The 27,635-nt window shown below is 39.9% G+C and overlaps 1 protein-coding gene across 4 annotated transcripts in view; it reads right to left on the bottom strand.

Annotated features, from left to right (window-relative positions):
* Positions 1–27,635, bottom strand: part of NTN4 (netrin 4) — a 127,115-nt gene that overhangs the window by 83,851 nt on the left and 15,629 nt on the right. For 3 of the 4 annotated variants that reach the window (XM_033220991.1, XM_033220989.1, XM_033220990.1), the window contains exon 3: positions 645–923. The exons of the other annotated variant lie outside the window; for it this stretch is intronic. In XM_033220991.1, the coding sequence (XP_033076882.1) occupies positions 645–923 (279 nt within the window). The remainder of the gene's footprint in view (positions 1–644; positions 924–27,635) is intronic. 4 annotated transcript variants of the gene reach the window in all.

Raw genomic sequence — 27,635 nt, 5'->3', positions numbered from 1 at the left:
AACGAAACACCTACTGAGCACCTACTTCTGGCCCAGGTAATGCACTTGGTCCTGAGAATGCAAAGATCGTACAGTTCCTCAGAGAGTTCGCAGTCTCCTGGGGGATGCAGAGAAGTAAAAGTTCAGAGGAAAGTCCAGGAGATGTATGAACCTAGAGGAAAGAGAGTTTAACTCTGTCTTAGGGTGAGGGGGGGTCAATTCTCTTCACGGAGGAGAATTTTTATTCATTCTGCTGGCTGGACAGCAAAGATACCAGGCATAAAATAGAGGTTCTTATTTTTCCCACTTTAAAATCTATTCCACAATGTTCCCCATTTATTGTCAAAGCTGGTTTCAGTGTGATAACACTACTAATATGATTATGCCATCCTCTCGCTCCTACTCACTTTATACTTTATATCTGAAGGTCACAGTACTAAAACCTGGCATGGGTGTTTTCCAAGGAATCTGGTTATCATGCTTAACACTAAAACCGAAGATTAAAAGACAAGTTAATGGGCACTTTATAGGATGGGTATGGAGTCGGAGCTGTGATGGGCAGAAGAAAAAATTAGCAGCACTGTGTTAAGCATATACCAACCAATGCCCAAAGCTGATGGTAACTTATGATTTGTTTTTCTTAGGGTAGGACTTGTTTCACCTACCATGTGGAATGTTCCTGGGGCCTTGACAGGTCTGAAGCCATGAACAGATATGCATTGATCAGCGTGGCCATTGCAGAAGCAGCTGCCCTTGACAATGAAATCATAGATTGCATAGTGTGTAAAATGTTGAGGCTCTTCGTTCAGGTCATTTCTCTGACAGGGACAAGACTGTCGTTTTAGCAACTGCACACGAAGGTTGGTGATCTTCAGCTGCTCCTGAACTTTGGCACCGTAAGGGTTCTCTGTATCGTACGGTGGTGACAAAGCTTTGAAAATAACCTGTAAGGAGAAAGAAAATACCATGCATTTATAGGACTGTGTGCAAACCCTGAATTGTTTGCCTAATATAGCCCCTGTTTGATTTATGCCTTATGTCACCTGTGAACGATAAGATAACAAGAAGTTTTTAGACCTTGAGCACATCTGGGAAAGAGCTGCCCTGTTATTCTAAGGAGCAGATGTGCTGCCTGTTTGTATACAGAAGTATACATTGAGTGACCAGCAGAGACCTGATTCTTGAGATAAAGGCAGCCATACAAAGATCTTGCTGGGAAGAGCATTCTGGGCAGAGTGAAGAGCAAGCTTAAAGGCTGTGAGGCGGAGTCAAGCTTGGCTTGTTCAAGGAAGAACAACAAAGTCAGTGTGACTGGAGACCAGTGAACAAAGAGACAGTGGCTGGAGAGGTGGACAGAGAGCAGGTGTGAGATCAACATGAATGGAGCCCTGTGAAAGTCACAGTAGAGTTATGCTGACTACAGCGGAAGCCACGGGGACACTGTAGGCAGAGAGTTGATATCTGATTTACCTTGTCTAGAAATATAACTCTCTCTTTTTGGATATAAAAGTATCACCTTAGAGATCAATTTCACACCAAAAGTATGAAAAGGAAAGAATCGACCGTGCAGATCACATCTCCAAGATCTACTGGTAGAGACCTATCCTCAATGAAATATAACTTTGGAGGAGAGGGTAAGGGTAATAATTCAGCAGACATTGGGACTCTGCAGCCCATTGTCCAGCCGGTAGCCAGCGTGGTTCTCTATAAACAGAGATTGGATCGTGTCACTCCCTTACTTAAACCACCCCCACCCGAAGACCTCCCATTTTCCTCAGAACAAGATACAAAGTCCTTATAATGGCTCTGCCTGGTTTTTGTTCTTAGTACTTATCACCATCTGACATTATATTTGCAGTGGTTTAGTGATTTACTGTCTTCCCAGTCCAGACCATAAACTTCAGGTAGGTGGTCACGGATGTATCCTAGGACAGTGGCTGCTTACATAGTAAGCATTCAATAAATTTTTGGTAAACAAATTAATTAATTTAACATTGTTCTTGGCATTTGTGTAATAGATGAGAATTCCAGATAACTTCCTTACGTCGGGTCCTAAATTCATTCGCATACTGAATGTCATGTTATAGCACCAGTATCATGACAATAGTAAGAAATAACGGAATAATTAACCGGTATTTGTATTTCTAGCTATTTTTGAACTTTTAAAGCTTAGAAAATGTTATATCTTAAACTCAAATCACATTCTGTCCCATTTATCCATATGCAAAGTGGTGGAAGGAAGCTTATCAGAAAATAAAATTGTCCAACAAACAGTATGTCATATATTCAAAAGTCAGTACAGAAGTAACATATTTTTCTTTTAACAACAGCCTGAACTAGAACCTGATTTTCTGTTTTGAAACATTTTTTAAAAATTGAATCCATGATGGGCTTTCATAAGGTACTTATTCTCAATATGACCTCCAAACACTGGCATTTCTGTTAGACACTCAGGAAGAACCCTTGCTCTAAATGATATCAATAATGTACTACCTCCTATTTTATCAACCACAGTAATGCAAGGACATGGAAAAGGACACACCAGTGCTAACCAAGTAGGTGCTCCATTGAAAATTCTGTGGTGTCCTTCTCCTCATTACCTGCCCACCCTTCCTTTTCCTGAACCTTGGTGGCAACTGTTTGGTCTCTCTATCTCTGCCACGTATTTACCCTTGACATTTACCCTAGTTCCCTCTCTCACCCCATTCCATCTCCCCCTCACCCTGAGAATTGTTCTGCATAGGCAAAGCCAGAGGAAGCTCTGTCAAGGTCCATAGGAACTTTGAAGCTCTTCTGCTTCCTGAGCCCAGACAGTGGGAGCTGAATGGTGGCTCTGTGCTTGGTGTGCATGACACCACAGTTGGCATGCAGATATCAGCAGGGAAGGGACACCATGACCCCTGAGGCTGTGTGCTGGAAAGGAGACAGCAGAGTGCCACAGACACAAAAGTGAACGGGAATTTAAACCATGAAATCTTTTTTCCAGAAAGGAGACGCCTTAATCTGATACCCTGGGAATGGATCTACCCTGCGTCAGGAAACAAAGAGTGCGCCAATCCAGATGCTTCCAACTTCTGGCAGGTCGCCCTTTGGGTCCCACCCAGTTTTTCTTCAAACTTCCCCAGAAGAAGTCTGTATGGCATGACTGAAATGAAGTAAGAAAACATGTAGAAGCTCTCAGGACAGTATCAGCCTCTTCTATTTTTTGTTCCCATAAGGAAGGGAATGTATCTATAGGCCCACCACTGATCCCCTGTCTGCAACTGCCTCTTAATACACGCTCCCAACAAGATATATTAATATTTAGAAAGCCAGGGATCAAGCTTTTTGACCAGGTTCAAGCATACTTCAGTATTTCTGGCTTGTTAGTGCTATTTGCCAGGACTTCATGATCTCATTTTTTAATTAAGAAATTTTATTATGTTTTGGTGGTTAATATTATGCTCATTACAGAAAAATCTGTCATGCAAAACACTAAAGATAATAAGTACCTACAATGTGATCTACCTCCAAAGAGAACCAGGGAGGCCAACTTGTTATCTTTCTACCTAAACTTCCGTATGTATGCATATATATAAAATACAACATAAACATCTTTATATATCTTGTGAGTATTCTTCCAAGTCAATAAATGTATCTCTACATCAGAGGTTCTCAGAGAGTGGTTCCCCAGACCAACAGCACCCCTAGGGAACTTGTTAGAGATGCAAATTCTTGGACCCTATCCAAGATCAACGGAATCAGAAACTCTGCAGGTGGGGCCCAGCAATCTGTGTTCCAACAAGCCTTCCAGGTGATTCTGATACATAACAAAATTTGAGAAACACCATTACATAATTTAAAAACCTGCTTAGAATTACAGTGTGTGGATATGACATAATTTATTTAGCCAGGCTGCTATTGTTAGGCAACTAGATTGCTTCCAACTTCAGTGTAACCCACTGCAGGGAACAACCTTGTAGCTACAATGTGGATGTATAGACAGTAGTCAGCCCTTATCCTCGGAGAATGACTTCCAGGACCCCAGGGGATGCCTGAAAACTGCAGATAGTAGTGAACCTATAGAGCCTATGTTTCTCCTATACATACATACCTATGATAAAGTTTAATTTATAAATTAGGCACAGTAAGAGATTAACCACAATAACAAATAATAGAACAATTATAACAATATACTGTAATAAAAGTTATGTAAATGTGGTCTCTCTCTCTCTCTCTCTCTCTCTCTCTCAAAATATTTATTGTACTCACCTATTTTTGGACATGGTTGATGGTTACTGAAACCACAGTAAGTGAAACTGCACATAAGGGAGGACTACTGTAATAATTTCCTGAAGATACATTTCCAAAGCTGAAATCAATGAGTAAAGGAAATGCATAATTTAAAAAATATCTGACCCTCTGAATGAATCATGGACCCCTTCCTACTTAACCTTTGGAATCTTCACATTTTCCTGGTCTTGCCTTATTTCTCTAAGCCTCAAATCCCTTGAACTTTGCCTGAGGATGGGGATTCTTGGCTCAGGTTCTGCCATTTCTCTGTGCCCCAGTGTAACACGGAAATCCTTACAAAGTCCTGAACAAGTGAAAATGACCTATACGATCTTTCTATTCTAGAACACTCATAAAAAATTCTCAATAAGAAGATGGAAAATTAGGTTAGGTGCGGTGGCTCACACCTGTCATCCAGCACTCTGGGAGGCCAAGGTGGGTGGATCACGACATCAGGAGTTTGAGACCAGCCTGGTCAACATGGTGAAACCCCATCTCTACTAAAAATACAAAAATTAGCCAGGTGGGGTAGCGGGAAAAAAAAGCATTCTATATATCTTAATTACACTTTGAGATGAAAATTTAAACAGAGCATCAATACAGTGTGAACAGAATAAGGAGTAAATATTAGGTACGTAATAGTCAAGGAATTCTTTGAAAATCGAACTCATACCTTAACATATTGCTCCATGCCTAACATTATATTGCCTATGTTGAATTATAAAAATTTGTAATAATAAATGTGATCATATTTTTAATAAGTCTTTTTAGCTGCTAGCTTGAGGAATATTCCAAGGCCATCCTGTGGACTCCCTTGGAACGCGTTCCTTCCATGATGGCACGCTTACACTGGTCTATTGTTGTTGCCTATTTACTTGTCTGTATCTCACATCAGACTCAGTGCTCAGAGGGCAGGGATCCTGTTGGTCTGGTTCACAACTGTGCTCCCCAGCACGTCCCACAGTCTCTGGCACATTGTAGCATTTCTTTTTTTTTTTTTTTTAATTTTTTTTATTATACTTTAAGTTCTAGGGTACATGTGCATAACATGCAGGTTTGTTACATATGTATACTTGTGCCATGTTGGTGTGCTGCACCCATCAACTCGTCAGCACCCATCAATTCATCATTTATATCAGGTATAACTCCCAATGCAATCCCTCCCCCCTCCCCCCTCCCCATGATAGGCCGGGATGTGTGATGTTCCCCTTCCCGAGTCCAAGTGATCTCATTGTTCAGTTCCCACCTATGAGTGAGAACGTGCGGTGACATTGTAGCATTTCATAACGACTGCTGAATGAATAAATGAATGAACTATTTCTCCAAGTATCATTCTAAGAGGAGAAGCCAAACAGGGTCTAGAGTTTAGAAGAACACAGATAGCAAGATGCTCTTACCACAAGTTCCGCACTCGAGAACAATGTGAACACACACATCTATGTATAAACACTATATAAAAATATGTAATACATTTCAAAATGCTTTATGGGTTTCTTCTGTATAGTAGCACACAAGATCTTTCATATTCTTAAGAAAAAGGATCAGGCAGGCATAGCAAACACTCCAAGAAATACAAATTTTTCCCATAGTTTCTGATCTAGTTTTCTTATTTACTAAAAACAGCAACTTCAGGAACATAACTGCATTTGTTCTTTAATAGTTCTTGAAATACTAGACATCTTCACGTTCTTAAAGAAACAGCTTTTTGTTTTCATGATTTTCTCCATTGTTTTTCTGTTTTTCTTTTTCATTGATTTCTACTTTTATCTTTATTATTTACTTTCTTCTGCTTACTTTGGGTTTAATGTGCTCTTCTTTTACAAGTTTCTTAAAGGGAAAACTTAGATCATTGGTTTGACTTTTTAAAAATAATTCACTGCTTATTTTACCTTTAAGCTCTGTTGGACTTGAAGATTATTGATTTGAGATGTTTCTTTTCCCCTAAGTACTTCTTTACTTGCATCCTCCCAGAGTTTGATATGCTGCGTTATCATTTTCATTCAATTTCAAAATACTGTTGATTTCCTTCTGATTTCTTCTTTGAATAATTGGAATAAAAAGTGTGTTTATTCCAGTTATTTGGGGATTTCCCAGATACCTTCCTGTTATTGATTTCTAACTTAATTTCATTGTGGTCAAAGAACATATTTTGTATGATATGAATCCTTTTACATTTATCAATACTTGTTTTATGACTCAGTATATGGTCTGTCTTGATAATGCACCTTGTATCCTTGAAAAAGTATTGAAATATCCAGCTATAATTATCAACTTATTTCTCCCTGCAGGTCTTGCTTCATGTATTTTGAAGTCCTGTTGTTGGTTGCATAAACATGGAGGATTGTTGGTTTTTTTTTTTTTTAGGTGAAGTCTCGCTCTTGTCCCCCAGACTGGAGTGCAATGGCGCGATCTCGGCTCACTGCAACCTCCACCTCCCAGGTTCAAGTGATTCTCATGCCTCATCCTCCTGAGTAGTTGGGATTACAGGCACCTGCCACCACGCCTGGCTAATTTTTGTATTTTTAGTAGAGGCAGGGTTTCACTATCTTGGCCAGGCTGGTTTTGAACTCCTGACCTCAGGTGATCCACCTGCCTCAGCCTCCCAAAGTGTTGGGATTACAGGCGTGAGCCACCGTGCCCTGTCAACATGGAGGACTGTTATATCCTCTTGAGGAAGTGACTGTTTTTTCAGTGTATGTCCCTTTTTATCCTTGGCAATAGTCTTTGATCTAAAATCTCCTTTGATAGTAATATAGCCACTCAAACTTTCTTTTAAAGTGTTAGTAGGGTATATCTTTTTTTATCCTTTTAACTTAGCTATGTCTTTATATTTAAAGGGGGCTTCTTACAGGCAGCATACCTAATCTTTTTTAAAAAATTTGTCCAATATTATAATCTATGCCTTTAATGGGGGTGTTTACATCTTTTACATTTAATGTCATTGATGATATTTACCACTTCACATATAGTATGAGAAACTAGGAATAGTCCTCCCCTCAACCTTTGCGCTGTTGTCATGCATATTACTTCTATGTATGTTATAAGTTCCACAACACACTGTTAATACCTTGGCTTTAAAAAGCCAACTAATTACCTTTAAAGAGATTTTAGAAATTAATAAAGGCATTTCACATGTATTCACCTATTTTTCCTTTTTGATGATCTTCATTCCTTTGTGTAGGTCCAGATATCCATCTGGTATCATTTTTCTTCTGTCTGAAGGATTTCCTTCAATGCAAGTCTGCTGGTGAAAAACTTATTTATTTATTTATTTTTTGGCTTCTTTATGTCTGAAAAAGTCTTGACTTCATCTTCATTTTTGTAAAATATTTTTTGCTGGGTATAGAATTCTAAGTTGACTTCTTTTTTTTTTTTTTGGCACTTAAAAGTTTCTGCCCCCACTGTCTTCAGGCTTACATTGTTTCCAACAAAAAACTTCGGTCATTCTTAGATTTGTTCCTCTGTACGTAACGTGCTATTTTTTTCTCTGGCTGCTTTTCTGGTTTTCTTTTTACCATTGCTTTTTAAACAATTTGATTATTATGTGTTTTGGAGTAGATTTCTCCTTGTTTCTTGTGTTTAAGGTTTGTTGCACTTCTTGGATCCATGGATTTATAGTTATTAAAAAAATTAGAAACATTTCAACCATTATTTGTTAAAAATTTATGTTCCCCTCCTCTCCCTTCTTTCCTTTGTTGGTTCCAACTACATGTACCAAATTGCCTGAAGCTCTCCCAGAGCTCACTAATGCTATATTCACTTCTTTTTCTGGCTTTTTTTCTCCCTGTGTTTCATATTGGGTCATTTTTATTGCTATGTATTAAACATCACTAATCTTTTCTTCTACAGTGTCTAGTCTACTCATCCTGTTTGTTGTGTATTTTTCATCTCAGGCATCAGAATCTTCGAAAATGGTCATTCAATTTTTTTTTTTTTTTTTTTGCTATCTTTTCCATGCCTCTGCTTAATGTGCTCCATCTTTCTTCCACCATTTGAACATAAGAAATACAGTGATAATAACTGAAACCCCTCAGCTACTAACTCTATCATTTGTGTCATTTCTGTGTCTGTTTCTATTGATTTTTCTTTTTATTATGAGTTGCATTTCCCTGTTTTTTTGCAGGTCTTGATTGGCTGCTAGGTATCGTGAATTTTACCTTGTTGGGTGATGAATATTTTTGTATTCTTGAGCTTTTTCTCAGGATGCAATTCAGTTTCTTGGAAATAGCTGGATCATTTTGAGGTTTGTTTTTACATTTTGTTATGTGGGATCAATGCATTTTCTAGCGTAGGGCTAATTCTGCCCCTCTACTGAGGTGATACCCTTCTAATTACTCTAACAATTACAAGGTTTCCCACACTGTCTGTCTATTGCTGGCCCCATGTTACCTCTGGGGATTGTTCCCTCCATCCTTCAGGGTGTTTCTCTCTGGCTCCAGGTAGTTTTCTTGCACATGTGTAGAACAGTTCTCAGCTGGAGACTTGAGAAGGACCATCTGCAAATCTCTGAAAGTCTCTTCCAATATAGTACTCTCCTCTCTGGAACTCTACCTTGCAAACTCTAGCTCTCTTGGTCTTTCCCAGATTCTCCAGTCCTTAAGTCAGGAAATTCATCAAGCTCTATGTAGGTTCCTCTTCCCTGCACTGCAGACTGGACACTCTCTCTAGGCAGTAAGCTGGGGTAATTGTAGGGCTCACCTCATTTGTTTCCCTTCTCCCAGGGATCATTTTCCTCTTCGGCTTGATGTTCAATACTTTAAAACAATTGCTTCACATATTTTGTCCAGTTTTTTAGTTGTTTCAGGTGGGGGGGGTAATCTGGTCCTTATTACCCATCCTCGATGAGAAGTGACATGTAAAAACTCAAGGCGGCTTAACTTTTATAAAACACAGTTTCTAAAACTGTACATAAACAAAGCCTTTATTTTTGTACTCAAATATATAGAAATGGCATATTGGATGTTTTATAATAAAGTTAGAAGTCTAGTTATATTTAGTAGATAGAAAGGCCTGAAAAACCAATAAAATATGTTCCTGCAAAGTTTGAAAAAGAAAATATAAGCATCTAAACTTTGTACGTTTATTCAATAATTCTGTTTTAGTAATTTGTGTCTGAGTATACCAGTAAACTCCCATTATAACTTTTCAAATAATTTATGATACCTATTATTATGATCGCCTATATATGTAAGTATTGTTTTCTTTTCTTTTTTTTTCAGAGACAATGTCTTGCTTGAGTCTAGTGGCACGATCATAGCTCACCACAGCCTTGAACTACTGGGTTTAAGTAATCCTCCTGCGTAGCTGGGACTACAGGTGATTGCCACCATGCCCAGCTAATTTTTTTATTTTTTGTAGATACTAAGTCTCACTATGTTGCCCAGGTTGGTCTCAAACTCCCGGCCTCAAGAAATCTTCCTGCCTTGGTCTCTCAAAGTTCTGGGATTACAGGCATGAGCCACTGTGCTTGGACTATTTATATTTTTTGTGTGTGTTTATGCTATGTTTTGATGAATCCTTATATATCCCCAACATCTAATACAATATCTTATGAATTCTCAATAATGTTACTGAATGAGCGAATCTGAATCATGTCAATACAGGTTTATTTTGATTTTCCAATATAAAAATAATGGAATAACTATAATAAAAATTTATTTTTATAATGTACATTTCATTAATAAGCAAAAATTCTAGGTACATATTGCCTCACAATAAACTTTATCATTTTAAAAATATCTTAATTTTTATGATAATCTTATACTCCCTCCAACATAACTAGCACAATTTTACTTTATAGAAAAAATATATTTAATATGCCGGGCATGGTGGCTCATGCCTGTAATCCCAGCACTTTGAGAGGCCGAGGCGGGCAGATCACGAGGTCAGGAGTTCAAGACTGGGCTGGCCAATATGGTGAAATCCCATCTCTACTAAAAATACAAAAAATTAGCTAGGTGTGGTGGTACGCGCCTGTAGTCCCAGCCACTGAGGAGGCTGAGGCAGGAGAATCACTTGAACCCGGGAGGCGGAGGTTGCAGTGAGCCGAGATTGCACCACTGCAATCCAGCCTGGGCAACAGAGCAAGACTCTGTCTCAAAAAAAGAAAAGAAAAAAACCCATAGATTTAATATTAATCAGCTTATTATTTATTCATTACATTATTCAAAGATAGCATTTAAAAAGTATAGAATATTTGAATATTTTCAGTAATAAATTTATGCCAACTGCAGGAATGACTACAAACATTTAGGGAGAAATCCCTGGAACTTTTGCCTAATATAATCTAATGAAAAGACAAATCACCTCCATAGTAAAACCTATTTCTTTCTTTTTTTTTTTTTTTTTTTTTTGAGACAGAGTCTCGCTCTGTCGCCCAGGCTGGAATGCAGAGGCGTGATCTCAGCTCACTGCAACATTCTGTCAGGTGAGTACATGTATCCTAGTATGTTCTGAAACAGGCTTTCTGCTTCCATGGATAGGTGGCTGCTTGGAAAGTATGTGAAGTTTCCAGGGTTGCAGTGGGTGGGAATTCTGGTTTCATGGAAAGAGAAGCCTGGACAAGAAGATAGCATAATTGACATGTGGGCGTCTGCAGCTGGCTCGTTTAATTTTAGAACATTTGTCCTTGACTGTGCCCCTTTAAGTGAAGCACCTACTTGTCTTAGGGAAGTGTGTCTGTCTTTTGGGCAGCACCAAAATCCTTTTGCTTATACTCTGGAGCATTCGGCACACTGTTTCATCAGATAGCCCACCCTTTAAAGTGGGAAAGTCTTATCTTCCGAGATAGGACGAAATAACCTAATAAAGCTCTCAATGGAACAAGCTGAGGAATGCAGTGCACTCAAGTGACTTACTTGTACGATAATAACCTCGATTTGTAAGTACACAAAAGCCTCTTTGCATGTTTCAAGGGCATATTTACAGTTTTAAAGTGATGCAAAGGCAGCTTCGTAAATATCTTCAGGGAAAAGGGAAATGACAGAACTGTGAGGAATGAGAAACAAGATAGAAAACAAATTAGAAATAAAGACGGGGTTAAAAATAAATTTTAAACATTCTTCAATACATGTGGAATTCTAGCCTTTTTTTCTTTTTGCCCTCAGGACTTGAAGTCAAAGGATCTAAGTGTCAGAAACGTCCTTAGCAATGAATGGGCTAGTCCAATTAGAGGAAACTGAGGCTCTGAGGACTTGATGTGATTTGCCAAGTGTCAATCAATAGGTTGGTGACAGAGTTAAGACTGGAAACCAAATCCTAACCTCCAATCTAATGATTTTTTCACTATATCCCATTTTATATTTGTTTTGGAGCTAGCCATTCCTGGATTAAAATTAAATTTAAAACATAGGATTAAAAAAATATTATATGTGATTGATACCATCAGCACTTGTCAACCAAATAATGGATAGGACTAACTGTGCCACATTTATTCTGTTAATGGATGTGATTAACTGAACACTGGATAAAAGCAGTGATACCTGCTTCTACCTGGCTCTCCAAGATGTAGTGAACATTTTCTTCAAAAGTCTGAGACGTGGAAATGCCTTGAAAAATCACTGCCCTTTATAAATAAAATTGATTGGTGTATCGTTTTTTGCTGGGAATCTGCCTTGTTTTTGTCAATCTCCCTTCTTTGGGACTGAGTCCTCCTGGGGAATACAGCTCGGTGACTAGGATTCATGAACAGGCCTGTTGGATGCTGTCTGTCTACATGGGTAACTTCTCAATACTGATCACCTCAATTTCCTATCACCATGCTTGGCCCACAGTTAGGAATACCCCGCTACTTCATCTTGGATCATCAATCTCTTGCTTGCTTGACCCATGCTGGAAATCACATGTATGATCTCTTTGTTTTTTTCCCTGCCCATTCTGCCCCACTCTTTCTCCCTCTCTTTGTACCCAACTTTACACTCCAGCCATACCAAGATCCCCTTTCTGTTCCTAGAAAGCTCCATGAACTTGCTGCCTTCCCAGCTGTTGCCCATGCTATTCCCCAGCCCGATCACTTGCCACACCCTCTGTCATTGCCACCCATTCTGCTCCCACCCTCTACTTGGCCAACTCATGCCAATCTTTTAGATGTCATCTTTGATGTAACTTTATTCAGGAAGCTCTCTTAATCATCCCTGTTCCTTCTATGTGCTACTTCAAGCACCTGTTATTTCTTCCAGACTTAGAATATACCATGTCTGTTTTTAAATTTGCTTAATTGCTTGTGTTTCTCTCTAGACTGTGAGTGAGACATGAGTGCAGGGGACCTTGTCTGCTTGCCCATCAGTGTTTAGGCAATGCTTGGCATATATGAGTTAACATACATTTGTTGAAAACTCATATTCATGCTTAATAATGACTTATGTTTTATAAACTGTTTTTATTTTTATCTCATTTCATCCTTATAGTAAATCTATGATGTGGTATTATCCATTCCCATCTTTCAGATACAGAAACTCTGAGAAGATGTTAATTAACCTATCCAAGGTCACCTAGCTAGTAAGTGGCAGAGCCAGTACTTGAACCCAGGTTGTTGGAGTCCAAGTTCAGTGCTATTACCATTACATCACAGCTGACTTTGTTTGGTTATAGAATACATAGCAAGTGATCAGGGAGTGAAATGACCAGACCTTCCCTTCAGGCAAAGAAAAGACTCTGAACCATGGTAAAGGCAGTTTGGGGACTAAGAGATGTAGTGGGGGGCAGGGGAAGAACAGTCACATGTGAGAGACAAAGAAATGAATGTTGGAACAAAAACAGAACTAAAGGCTGAGCTTTGGGGGCCATCTATGGTTAGAGGTCAGAAAGGAGAAGAGCCAAAAATAATACAAAAAAAAAAAAAAAAAAGGATCCATGAGCAATATGGGAAAACAGTGAAAATTCATTATCATAGAAGCCCAAGAAAGTGAGAATGCAAAGTAAAAAAAAAAATGTAATTAACAATGGCAAATGCAATTTATTAGAAAAAAGGATATCACAAAAACCTTTCTGGGTTTGGCTGGATAACAGAAGACTATTGAGGGTTTAGATAGAATAAGGGACAGCTATAAAGGATTCAGGAAAGAGCATGAGACAAGTAAATGGAAGCAAGAAAGAACTGATTGAAGAATTTTGGCAGTTGATTCATTCATCAGTTGATGGATATTTGGGTTGTTTACAGATTCTGGCTATAATGAATAAAAGTGCTATGAACATTCACACAGAAGTCATTATGAGCATGTAAGTTATTTTTCATGGGTACTTAGGAGAGGAATTGCTAGGTGATATGGTAAGTGTATATTTATAAGGAACTGCCAAAGTCTTTTCTAAAGTTGTTGTACTATTTTGCATTTCTAGCAGCAATGTATGATGAAAATTTTAATTGCTATACCTCCTCTCCAACATTTAGTGTTATCAGTCTTCTGAGTTTTAGCCTTTATGGTGAATGTGAGCAGTATCTCCCTGTGGCTTTAATTTGTATTTCCCTGTTGAGTAATGATGCTGATCGTCATTTCATGTGTTTGACATGCATCCTCTTCTTTGGTGAAGTGTCTGTTCAAATCTTTTGCTCAGTTTTAATTCTTGTTTTCTCCTTATTGAGTTATGAGTTCCTTATGAATTATGATATGTAAATATGTATTCAGTTTGTAATGATTTGCAAATATTTTCTATCTGTGGCTTCCTTTTAACACTTTCCTTAACAGTGTCTTTTTTTTTTTTTGAGACGGAGTCTCGCTCTGTCGCCCGGGCTGGAGTGCAGTGGCCGGATCTCAGCTCACTGCAAGCTCCGCCCCCCGGGTTTACGCCACTCTCCTGCCTCAGCCTCCCGAGTAGCTGGAACTACAGGCGCCTGCCACCTCGCCCGGCTAGTTTTTTGTATTTTTTAGTAGAGATGGGGTTTCACCGTGTTAGCCAGGATGGTCTCGATCTCCTGACCTCGTGATCCGCCCGTCTCGGCCTCCCAAAGTGCTGGGATTACAGGCTTGAGCCACCGCGCCCGGCCCCTTAACAGTGTCTTAATAGCAATAGGTTTTTATTTTATTTTATTTTTTGAGACAGGGTTTTGCCCTGTCACTTGGGCTGGCTGGAGAACAGTGGCACGATCACGGCTCACTGCAGCCTCAACCTCCTGGGCCCAGGTGTACCTCCCACCTCAGGCTCCCAAATAACTGGGACTACAGGCAAGCACCACCACACCTGGCTAACTTTTTAAATTTTTGTAGAGATGGGAACTCACTATGTTGCCCAGGCTGGTCTCAAACTCCTGGGCTCACGTGGTCTGCCCACCTTGGTCTCCCAAAATGCTGAGATTACAGCCGTGAGCCATTGTGCCTATCCAGTTTTTAATTTCCGTGATGTTCAGTTTACCAGTATTTCTCTTTTATGGTTTGTGTTTTTTGTGTCCCATCTAAGAAATTTTTGCCTAAACTCAAGGTCATAAATATTTTCTCCTGGAAGTTGTATAGATTTCAGCTCTTTTTTTTTTTTTTTTTTTTTTTTTTTTTGAGACGGAGTCTCGCTCTGTCGCCCAGGCTGGAGTGCAGTGGCCGGATCTCAGCTCACTGCAAGCTCCGCCTCCCGGATTTATGCCATTCTCTCGCCTCAGCCTCCCGAGTAGCTGGGACTACAGGCGCCCGCCACATCGCCCGGCTAATTTTTTGTATTTTTTAGTAGAGACGGGGTTTCACCGTGTTAGCCAGGATGGTCTCGATCTCCTGACCTCGTGATCCACCCGTCTCGGCCTCCCAAAGTGCTGGGATTACAGGCTTGAGCCACCGCGCCCGGCCAGATTTCAGCTCTTAAACATTTAGGTCTGTAGTCCATTTTGAGTTATTTTTTCGCTACAGTTGAACTAAGCGTTGAGATTCTTTTTTCTGTCCCTTCACATATGAATGTCTAATTAATCCAGCACTGTTTATTAGAAAGATAAACCTTTCTTCATTGAATCAGCGTGGTAACTTTGTTTGATGTGCTTTTCTTTACAGTTTGTTTTATTTTTTACTTGGGGTTTATTGAGCTTCCTAGATCTGTGGATTTATAACTTTCACCAAGTTTGGAAATTTTTTTCCTGTTACTCCTACAAAGATGTTTTTTGTCCTCAGCTTCTTCTTTTAAACTCCAATTACTCGAATGTTAGACCACTTAATATTGTCCCACAGTTAACTGATGCTTTTTTTACTTAATCCTCTTTTCTCTCTGTGATTCATTAATTTATAGTTTCTATTGTTATGCTTTCAAGTTCACCAAACTTTTCCTTTGCACTATCTAATCTACTGTCAGTCCCTGGTAAAAAAAATTTTTTTTTTTTTTGAGATGGGGTCTTGCTCTGTCTCAGCTCACTGCAACCTCTGCCTCCTGGGTTCAAGAGATTTTCCTGCCTCAGCCTCCTGAGTAGCTGGGATTACAGGCACCTGCCACCACACCTGGCTAATTTTTGTGTATTTTAGTAGAGACGGGGTTTCACCATGTTGGCCAGGCTGGTCTAGAACTCCTGACCTCAAGTGATCCACCTGCCTCAGCCTCCCAACGTTCTGGGATTACACATGTGAGTCACTGCACCCAGCCCCTTGTAGTATATTTTTTAATTTCAAATATTGCATTTTTCATCTTTAGAAGTTTCACTTACATCTTTTAAAAATATCTTGCATTTCTCTCTTCCACATGTTCATGTTCTTGAACATATGGAGTATATTTGTAGTAGATGATCTAATGTCCTGGTTTGCTAATTCTACCAGCTGTGTCATTTCTGGATGTTTTTATTCATCAATTTTTCTTTTGGTTAGGAGTCATACTTTCATGCCTTGTAATTTTTTATTAAACATTAGACATTGTGAATTTTATATTGTTGCTTGATGGATTTTGATATTTCTCTAAAAAGGGTTAGACTTTGTTTTAACACGCAGTTAATTTATTTGAGATCATGTTCAGCTTTTTGAAGATTGCTGTAAATTTTTTTTAGGGTGAATCCAGTTTTGCCTTTATTTTAGTGCTAATTTAACCCAATTACAAAGGTTTTCTGAGGGCTCTACCAGATGCCTGTGAATTATGAGGTCTTTCCAGTCCAGATAGTGAGAAAGTGAACTATTCGCAGCCTCAGAGGAATACTAAGAATGGTTCAACTACTACTTTCTGACAGTTCTTTATTCACTCTTTTAGAGTTTACCTCACATATATGCAGCTTAGTATTTAGCCAAAAACTTAAGGAGACCTTTGTGTACAAACCTCTGGACTTCTCTTATGTAACTTGCTCCTCCCCAGTATTCTACCCAACAAATTCCAGCTGCCCTGGCCTCCTTGAGGACTCATCTCTCTCTCCTCAACTTAGTGGGCCCACTGGACTCTGGTTCTCCTTCCTATGTGGTGGCTTGGAAATGTTCCGTCAGCAAACTGGGGCAATTGTAGGGATTGTTATGTTTGTTTCTTCTTTCTCAGAGCACAGTCTTGTACTGCCTGTTGCCAATGTCTGAAAACAATTGTATCATCTTTGTTTGTTTGTTTGTTTGTTTTCTCCTTTAAGCTGTGTGTTTGTAGTGAGGAAAGAAGAGGCAGGCAGTCATTCCTGTAGCAGTTAATCCCTCATGAGCAGAAGCAGAAATCTTATTTCAAACTGGTAAGTTTTAAGAGGTTGGGACTTTTGGAGTGTCAGGAGTGAGACAAAAGGGAAAATCAATCTGATTTTAAGGAGATTAGTTTGAACACTAAAATGTGGTTATTCTATCTTTCTTATTCCTTCTTTACTCCATCTCCCTTTCTTCCTTAAAGGGGAGAGGATTCTACTTGAGATTGATTTTCCTTTAAGCAAATGAAAGTTGCAAGAATTGCTTCCTATATAATTTGTTGTCTTAGGAGGTATGCACAGCATCTAAATAGCGGAAACTATAGTGTTGCAGATATCCCTTTTTTCCCCCTGAAGTAAATGCAAATTACAACAGCTCTGGGTAGATATTTCACTTCTTGGGTTAAAAGTTCCTAGACTTTCATTTTGGTCCTGTTGTCATTCAATAGGATCAGAACAAAGCTATGCATACTCTTCCATGCTTCAGTCAATTAACTGTAATATCGAGGTATTTTAATGCAGAATGTAAAATTCTGTGCATAGTAAAAGTGAATTTTCCTGAGGCAGGACAAATGAGATAATCTTTTTTTTTTTTTTTTTTTTTGAGATGGAGTCTCACTCTGTCTCTCAGGCTGGATGGAGTACAGTGGTGCGATCTCGGCTCCCTGCAACCTCCACCTCCAGGGTTCCAGCGATTCTCCCACTTCAGCCTCCAGAGTAGCTGGGATTATAGGCACTTGTCACCACGCCCGGCTAATTTTTTGTATTTTTAGTAGAGATGGGGTTTTACCATGTTGGCCAGGCTGGTCTCAAACTCCTGATCTGAAGTGATCTACTCACCTCAGCCTCCCAAAGTGCTGGGATTACAGGCGTGAACCACTGCGCCCGGCCCAAAAGAGATATTCTTATAAGTTAAGTGCATTAAAAGACATTGGAAGAGTCACCTATGTTGTCTAATTTACCTATAAAACGTAGTCACACTAGAAAAACGATAAACCATGAACACTTAGTTGTGAGCATCCAGAATAATTCTTTAAGTCTACCTAATTACATCTACATTTCTATTAACACATAGCCTTTTTTCTTTTATCCCCCTTTTTAAGAGTGAGACAACTCTTCGGCTGGGCGCAGTGGCTCACGCCTGTAATCCCAGCACTTTGGGAGGCCGAGGCGGGTGGATCACAAGGTCAGGAGATCGAGACCACGATGAAACCCCGTCTCTAATAAAAATACAAAAAATTAGCCGGGCACCGTGGCGGGCGCCTGTAGTCCCAGCTACTCGGGAGGCTGAGGCAGGAGAATGGCGTGAACCCGGGAGGCGGAGCTTGCAGTGAGCCGAGATCGCGCCACTGCACTCCAACCTGGGGGACAGAGCGAGACTCCTCTCAAAAAAAAAAGAGTAAGACAACTCTTCAACTGTAATGAGACCAAATGCTAGTGAATTTATCCATGTTGGCAAAACCTTTTAGCCATTTTTTCATGTTTAAGTCATTAAAGTTATTTTATTACCTCCTGTTTATCCCCTTAATTAATCTTCCTTATAAAAATGCATATATATACATACCCATTATTCATATTATATATGTTAAACACGTTCCCTGACTGGGTGCCACAGAAAACCACCACAGTTGGCAATTAGCTTGATGTTAAAACTAATTGAGTTTCTTGTTGAACATGTGTGTGCCTACTGGGGATTTCCAAAATGCAAACTTAGACTAGAATGTACTTTCCATTTTTTTCATTCAAGAGCCTTTATCAGGAGCAACCCCAATGTGCTGATTAAGGTTTTAAAAAATTTCAAGTTTTAAATCCTGTTACCCTGGTGGAGAGATCCTGGCTACCAAACAGACTTCAAAGGGACCTCCAACTTGCCCTTAGCCACAGACAAATATTTGCTGTTACTCTAGTACTACGCAGCATAGGGCCACTTTGTCCTTCACTTGTAGGAGACCTTGAGGATAAGTATTGATCACCATCATGAAAGGTTTTCTCAGTCTAGATGAATCTCATGTATCTTTTCCCATTAAGTTTCAGTTTGAAGTATGAGGATTAGTTGCAAGAGTTGATTTAAGAAAGAGAACTAAAGGCTGAGTTAGAAGAAAAGACTTGCAGAAATAAAGACCAGCAATTGGCTTTAAAAGTAAAAAGCAGGTATTTTTCTCTCTAATTTGTCCTATATGTACTGAAGTATGATCAGTTTAACTGAAAGACAGGTGAGTCTAATTCATATGATTCATATAGAGACAGAAAACAGTAAATGCTGTGAAATTGTCTGTTTCATTCTGCTCATGGAGTAGAGATTTATATAGGAGAGCTGAAAGTACAGAATTTTTCAGGATATATAAGCACTGGGTTTACAGAGCAAGAAAGCTCACAGTAGAAATTCTGGGCTCAAAAGAGAAATTGGCAAACAATCTAACGCTCATTTCGGCTTCTAAAACTGTTTCTTTCCTATACATTTAGATAAGAAAAGGCATTTCTAACATGAATCAATTGCAAATGTGGTTCATATAAATTCTGAATGTGTCTCTCATCATCAGTGTCATTTTTATTTTTAAATAATGACAAAGCCATAATTAAATAAGATAAAAATCCTAAGTTTCTGCGACCTTACACCTTTGCATAAAGAAATACTTGTTTATTGGTTCAAACTTTACTTATTGAGGAAATGCTTTGTATCAGGCACTCAGACTCTGGATACAAAAATGGATAAATTAATAATACATAAGATTCCAATTGTCCCCTAATTCTTGAAAACTGATCTCTATCAAAAGTGGTATTAGAAACAGCTCAAAATATTTTTAATAATCAGAAGAGAACATGAGGTCATTTAACTGAAATTTCTCAATGCAAGAAGTTCCTCTATAATGGCTGATACCCATTCATTCTCTACTAGCTCCTACAGCCTCATCAGGCAGCAGGTTTCAGTTTTAGAAAAGTCTAATTATCAAAAAGTTCTTCTGTGTTAAGCTAGAGTCTGTTCCCTGTAACTCCTAATACTGGCCTTGGAGCTATACAAAATGTCTATTTTGGCCAGGCGCGGTGGCTTAAGCCTATAATCCCAGCACTCTGGAAGGCCAAGGTGGGCGGATCAGCTGAGGTCAGGAGTTCAAGACCAGCCTGGCCATGGCGAAATCCTGTCTCTACTAAAAATACAAAAAAAAAAAAAAAAAAAAAGTTAGCCGGCCATGATGGTGCGCGCCTGTAATCCCAGCTACTCGGGAGGCTGAGGCAGGAATCCTTTGAACCCAGGAGGCGGAGGTTGCAGTGAGCCGAGATCATGCCATTGCACTCTAGCCTGGGCAACAAGGGTGAAACTCCATCTCAAAACAAAACAAACAAACAAACAAGTCTATTTTATCTTCAATATGGAGGTCCTTCAAAGGTTTAAGGGCAGTCAATGACTTAACTTCTATTCTCCAGGTAAATTATCTATAATGTCTCATATCACATAGTTTCTACACCGTTTACCACTCTTGATGACCTCTCTGTAACTTCTAAGCACATGTTACTAATGACGGTGTTTTCTAGACATTTTCCCCTCCATGATGTCAGGTGAATTCTAGCCTCTATTTCTGAACCTTTCTTTTCCAATTTTATTTTTTTGATCCAAATAAATTTCAAAGATTTTTCCATAATGTAATATTCAGATTTTAAAAGACCTAGAGTACTTGCAACACAGCTTTTGGGGATGAAATGAAGCTGACTGAGTGGAGACAGTAGCATGAGAGAGAAAAATATGTTTTTATGAGACTTATTATTTACATAGCCTCTTGAGCACCCACTTCTAATCATGGTAAAACCAGAATGCAAGACTGAAGTTCCAATGTCATTATTTTGGGAGGTGAGAAAGGGGAGGAAAGAGTCACTTCCACATCTGAATTAGAGTATTTTGATGTGACCTGCACATTTCTATAACATCTGTCATTGCATCAGTTAGTTCATAAGAAAATAATATTTCTGGTTACATGCCAGTGAAACTGACAGACCGACTAGTAGTCAAAGCTGAGGTCACAGAGGGGTGGGGTTGTGGAGAGCCACAGCAGTAAAACATGTAACTGTCCCTTAAGCAGCTGAAGTGACGCCGGAGGCTGGCTGGAAACTGAGCAGGAGATTAAAATGATCTTTGAGGATGACAGCAATTGGAATCAGCTCTATAGGTAACAGACACTCTTGGCTACACTCACAGCACCTGCCAGAGCATCTAGAAGTAGCTAACTGCTTTATTAAGTGGGCTTTTAAAGAAGGAGAGCTGGTTGGGCATGGTGGCTCACGCCTGTGATGCCAGCACTTTGGGAGGCTGAGGCCAGTGGATCACCTGAGGTCAGGGGTTTGAGACCAGCCTGGCCAACATGGCGAAAACCCGTCTCTACTAAAAATACAAAAATTAGCTGTGCGTGGCATCAGGTGCCTGTAATCCCAGCTACTCAGGAGGCTGAGGCAGGAGAATCACTTGAACCCAGGAGGCGGAGGTTGCAGTGAGCTGAGATTGCACCACTGCACTCCAGCCTGGGTGACAGAGCGAGATTCCGTCCCCTGGCCCCGCCAAAATAAAGAGCTAAAACAGCAGCAGAAATAATACATCACTGAACTCCTGGCTGTCACTTTCTACCTGTGCCTGGTGCATGTTTTATAAAGTTCTTGGAAAACCAGTGTGTGTGAGTTCTGATTGCAGTACTTCAAATTGAGAATCTTTTACACATGTTATAACTCCCTAACTTGAACAGGACCTTAAGAGAGGTTTTTTAAAGCATATTAACCTGTCATATAAATCATGAGGAGTGTCTATCCCTAATAAAAGAATAAAGGCAAGTCCTGAAAGGGAAACCAGAGGAGGGCTAGAAATCTAACTCGTTCACTCACTCACTGTAGAGCAACCTCTTAACAGAATCACTTGGAAATTCCTTCATGAGTCTGAAATACCAACCAGATGTAGGTGGATACATTTCTTTCAGTTTTGATAAGACATTTTACTTTAAGCTCATACTTGTATCTTACCATAACATTGCTGTCTAAAAATATCTTTAAAAACATAGTTCCTTATCTTGTACTTGACATTCATAACACAGTTTAAAAAGAATTTGTAAAGTCTCAATAAATATGTCAAACTAAATATGGAATGAAGAGACATGAATTGTTCTTTGTACCTCTAATTTGTTCACTTTTATCTAAACCTAACTCCCACTCTATTATTGCCTGTCTAGGTAGATGACTGGGCTACTGCTTTAATGAAAAGATACAATTCTTGTGTTCACTTTATCTATTATTAAATGCCAAGACTGATGTTGTCCTCTAACTCAATGTCTGTCCAAAAGTGCTAAGTAAATACATAGACCCTCAACGCTCTTGGAGACTTTGACAGTTGACCAAAGTTAGTACAGGAAGTCCCTAACTTACAACTGGGTTGTACTCTAAAGATGTATTTGTAGGTCAGTTGTCTGGGCTTTAGAAGGCATTTTGTGTCTATTTTGTTTACTACCATATCCTCAGAGCCTGGGAAGGTGCTAGACACATAGAGGCACCCACATATTTGCCGAGTGACAGGATGAACTGGCCCCAAAAGTCTACTTCACTAATAATGTAATATAATTATGATTATTAATAATAGCACTTATATAGTACTTAGCCATTTATAAAACATGTTTATATATGCCTTATCTTATTCTTTCTCACATTGATCCAACTTACAAAGGAAGAATCCAAGGCCCCTAAAACACAGAGACAGCCTTTCAGGGCACTTTTGAGATTTGAGTGCGCAATGAGGGAGATGAAACTAGACAGATAATAGTGGAAGTGGAGAACCAACTTAAAACCTGGCACCACCAGAGCCTGCTGACAAACTAGAGCCCAACTCCTACACGCAGACTGCCATATCGTGTCTAGTATCATTATAAATATAGATAAATGTCATCCATTAATACAAAGCAGAGACTCAGAAAGACTTAGGGACTCCTTTCCTTTTTCCTCTGCCTTACTTTTCTGTGGTAGTTAAGTGACATCCTTATGTTCAGTGGCTAAAAAGGGCGCTCCTCTTACGGTAGCAAGAAATAAGATTTCCCTAAAAGAGTTTCGCCAAAGTTATGGGCTCCTGCGTAGCTAGCTGGAAGACTCAGTGATCTTGCTAAGCAGTGTCCAGCACAAGCCCTCTTCTATTGGAGTTGTTGGATGTAAAATATTTTCTTAAGTCATAATCTATATTCAGAGTTAAATGGGACATTCAAAGGTCTTGACCTAAGCCTCTGAATCTGGACATAAATCCTCTCTTTACCGTTTCTCACTGTAGATCATTCTGCCTTTGCAGAAACATTTCATGGGATGAGAAACTGAAGGGAATTCATTTGGTCTTTGGGTACATCAAGTTTTTTAGAAAGTTACTTGGTCATACTCTTGCCTTTTGAAAGCATCAGAGCCCATTTAATCCCTCTTCAAACATTTAAAGAATGCTAGCAATTCCTGAACATCCATAAATCCTCTCTCATAGGCGAAATATTCCAAGTTAATTGTTCATTATATAACGAGGTTTCTCATTGATCTCACCAGTTCTGCTCAGCTTTCTCTAAATAGGAATATCTTGACCTGAGCATAATATTCTAGCTGTGCTTGCCTAGATGGGAAGACAGAAGGATTCTTCTCTTCTTTCGTTTGGAGCATTATTCTTCCACGAATGTAGCCTAAGATTGCATTCACTTTTTTGGCAGTCATGATATACTATTGACTCATGGTGATCACAGCCAACTAAAACCTTCAGTTCTTTTTCACATGAATGGCTGATAAGTCACACCTCTCTGGTATAGTACAGCTGATTTTTGTAAAAAGGAATTTATATTTATCACCATTAAGTTTAATCTCATACATTTTACCCAAAAATCTTTCACACTATCCCCGGAGTTTTCTTTCTTAAACAGTTCTGATTATGTTATCTCTACTCAGAAGAACTGTTGATGGATCTTCACTACCCACATGATTGAGTCCAAACTGCTCCCCATGGAGCACCCAGGGCGGACCTCATCTTCCTCCATCTCCCTTTCTTCCCCACCCCCCACCACACCACTCTCTCCAAACACTCTCAGGATTGGCTTTCCTTACACAGGTGCACTTTTCCATGGAACTCCCTGCTCTACCTTTCAATTATTACCCATCCTTTAAGAGATAGCAATTTAAAAGTCCCAATCAGACCGTGAACTCCTTAAAGACAGGAATATACTATAATGAGGTGCAGGTAATAGGGAAGAGGCACAACTAAGAAATTTCTCACAAAAAAAGTTTATTTTGTTTGTTTTGGCAAGGAAATAATATTTAGACCTCTGTCACTGAAGAAAGTTTTCTCCCCCAACTAGTTTCTCCTCCCAGCTCCAAAAATGCAGGTGAATTGAATGTAGCTTAGCAGTGCTTACGGAGAGAAAGTAACAAGCTTTGCCATTTATCCCAGTGAGCCAAATAGCTGCACAAGCTTGTACACAGTGTCACAAGGTGGTTGTTTTTCAGAATCACAAAACAACTCCCCTTGCAACCAACTCAGCATTGTGACAAAAAGCCCAGCTGGGAGCATGAGGCACCCTTCCCAGTCATTTCCCATATTGATGAATAAACTAAACAAACCCCCCAAGTGAACCTTCAGATGCACCTTGCACTGTTTTCCAAGAGGTGGTGATAGATCTGTACCTTTCCATCTAAACAGGAGCCCTTTGTGCCAGGCCTTTGCAGACTGGGAATAGAGCCTGTGGTTTGGATTTGCAGAGGAATGGAACCTATGACATCATCCTTGTTGAGAAATCACACTGACCAACTGCCTGCCTGAGAATCTGTCATCCTAAATGGCTAACTTATGAGACACTGAGCAAGTTATCTCTCCAACACACTGTTTAGTGTATCTGCATATCCCTTATTCTGCCATAAATGTGCTTTAAACCATATGAAGCAATACAAAGTTGTTGTCAGTAACAATAACAACAATAGTGCAAGAGTTGGTTTACTTGACCAATATCTATTGAATATGTCAGGCAGCACGTGAGATGCTAAGGCAGTGTTTCTCCAAGTGTGGTCTGGGCTACCTTAGGGAGCTCGCTAAAGAATGTGATAAGTGCTATGACAGAGGTGAATGTAGGATGCTGTGGGTGCATACTGCACCTAACCCAGAATCTTGGTGCAAGGTGAAGTTTAAGCAAATTCCTTAAGGATGAGTGGGAATGATCTAGTATTTCTCCATCTACCCTAAAATATTTGAGTGACTTAATTAACTTAAATAAATGAAAGGCAGGACTGGGGGAGGGGATCAGCAAAGGAGAGCCCTCCCCAACCAAGCCAAGGAGCGTCAGGGAGGGAGAAAGAACATGGCACCTGAGAGTGATCCAAGCAGTTCAACGGATCCAGCTAGAGGCTACAGCTCAGGAGGCAGGGATGAGACAGGAGGCCAGGGGGGCACTCAGACCAGGCCTAGCCAGCCGCATTCAAGAATGTGGACTTCATGATAATGCAACTGGGGAGTCACTGAAGAGCTTTAAGCAAGGAAGTAACATTTTGTATTTTTAAAATATCCTTGAGAATGCAGTATAGAGAATAAATTGGGGAGCAAGCGAGACAGAACAGAACATTCAGGAGAATGCTGCAATTACGCAGAAGAAAAATAAGGGTGGTTTGCTCTAAGATAGTAGCTACAGGGATGGAGAGAGGCGTACCCACTAAAGAGAGACCCAAGTGGCAGAATGGGATAGGACCTGGTGGATGATCGAAGCTGGCTGAAGGAGAGAAAGGAATTGAGAGAAACTCTCAGCTTTTTGCTTTGACAGGCTTCTCTGGGTTAGACAGCAATGCCATGTATACATCTATTTTCTCTGTAAAGCAGGAGGCAAGCTCTTTAGCTGAGAGTGAGCAGGGGGTTTGCAGAGGGGTCAGGGAGAAGAGAGAAGCTTTGAAAGAGTCTCTGCAGGGAAGAAAGAGAGCGGAAGGGAAGAAGGACTTCCAGGGAAGTTTTAGGGCAAACTTAAGACTGGAAAACATAAAGGCATCTCTCAGTATGATTGTGTTGTTATTTTCTCCAGTAGAGTTCAGTTCTGTAGCCAAGGGAGTAAGAAGATGAACGGTGAGATTGAGCTAGGACTGGGATGCGATGGAAGGATGAGGGGGCAGTGGAATTGAGAGAACTGATAGAAGATTCCAGAGAGAAAATCGTGGGGGCAAGCTAAGTATCATGTCCATTTTTACAGACAAATAGGAGCCAGAGCAGAGATAAAATAAGTGGTCTACTGGGACATAACTTGGAGTCTTAAAAGAAAAACTTCAGCTGAATTCGATTTAAAGGAGTTTAATTGAGCAATGAATGACTTGCGAATTGGGCAGTCCCCAGAATCACAGCAGATTCAAAGAGATGCCACCGCAGCCAGTGGTGGAAGAAGACTTATAGACAAAACAAACAAACAACAACAACAAAACAAACAAAAAAAAAAACAAAAAAAGAAATGATGTTCAGAAATTGGAAGTGAGGTACAGAAGAACTGGATTGGTACAGGTTGGCATTTGCCTTATTTGAACACAATTTGAACATTCAGCAGTGTATGAATGGTTGAAGTATGAACGCTGGGATTGACTAAGACTCAGCCGTTGTTACAGGTGCATACTCCTAAATTAGGTTTTCAATCTTTTTTTTTTTTTGAGATGGAGTTTCACTCTTGTCACCCAGGCTGGAGTGCAATGGTGCAATCTCCACTCACTGCAACCTCCGTCTCCTGGGTTCAAGCGATTCTCCTACCTCAGCCTCCCGAGTAGCTGGGATTATAAGCATGCACCACCACACTCGGCTAATTTTTGTCTTTTTAGTAGAGACGGGGTTTCACCACGTTGGCCAGGCTGGTCTTGAACTCCTGATCTCAGGTGATCCCCCTGCGTCAGCCTCCCAAAGTGCTGGGATTACAGGCATGAGTCACCACTCTCGGCCAGTTTTCAATCTTGTTTGCCTATTAAATTAGGTTACAGTTTGTCCACAACGGCTCAGATATAGAAGTACAGAATCCTTCTGAGGCCATATTTAATTTGCTTTAACAGAAGTGAAAATCAGAAAGAAAAATGGCCAGAAGCGACAAACAGGAATGCGTAAGAAAGGTGGGATGTAGGGGCTGCCAATCACCTGGTTTTGGTTTCTGCAAACCACACTTTCTCAGCATACTCCCCTCCTCAGAGAGGGTGTTCCAGTGGGCTTACATTCTTCTGAGCTTTCCTGATCATCAGAGAGGGAGCTATGGTTACAAAAGGAAGAGTTTTGCACCCATTTGGATGTGTTAGGATGGAGGGCAAGGATGAGGGTTCCTGGAGAGTGAGGTGCCAGGCTCTCCTGATGCAGCACCAGTTTGATGTAACCTCCATTTACCTTTACTTTTTATCTGGAGGTGGTGGTGGGATCAGGGGCTATTTATTGGGACACAGAGTATGGGAGAAGTGTAGGCATCTGTTACAAAAGAAACTGGTGGAAAACCTCAAGGGCCTCAGAAGGGCCAGATTGGCTGAAACAAAAAGAAACAAAAGTTCTTGACATACATTAAACAGTGTAAGAGGGTGATCACATCTTCTCTCTTCAATTCAACTTTAAAACAGAGAAGCCTTTTTCAGTAGCAGCCAGAAGACAGTGTCAGCACAAATGAACATGATGTCATGTAGAAAGCATGTGAATATTTTTCATAATTATTTTTGTTTTAGGAACTGGGATTATGAAGTGTAAAGTAACATCAGCAAACATAGCGGAGGCCTGGGAAGACTTCTGCTCCTCTGCCAGTGGCAGGAAGGGGAGGAAGAGAAGAGAAATATGACATAGAAAGAAGGGTGTTGTTCTGTTTTTGTTTGCTCATTAGCAAGATGAAGCATC

Source organism: Trachypithecus francoisi, unplaced genomic scaffold (genome assembly GCF_009764315.1).
Source record: "Trachypithecus francoisi isolate TF-2019V2 unplaced genomic scaffold, Tfra_2.0 Lachesis_group11, whole genome shotgun sequence".
NCBI classification, from domain to species: Eukaryota; Metazoa; Chordata; class Mammalia; order Primates; family Cercopithecidae; genus Trachypithecus; species Trachypithecus francoisi.
Note: the sequence above shows the minus strand (reverse complement) of the source record. Positions and strands in the feature narration are given on the sequence as shown.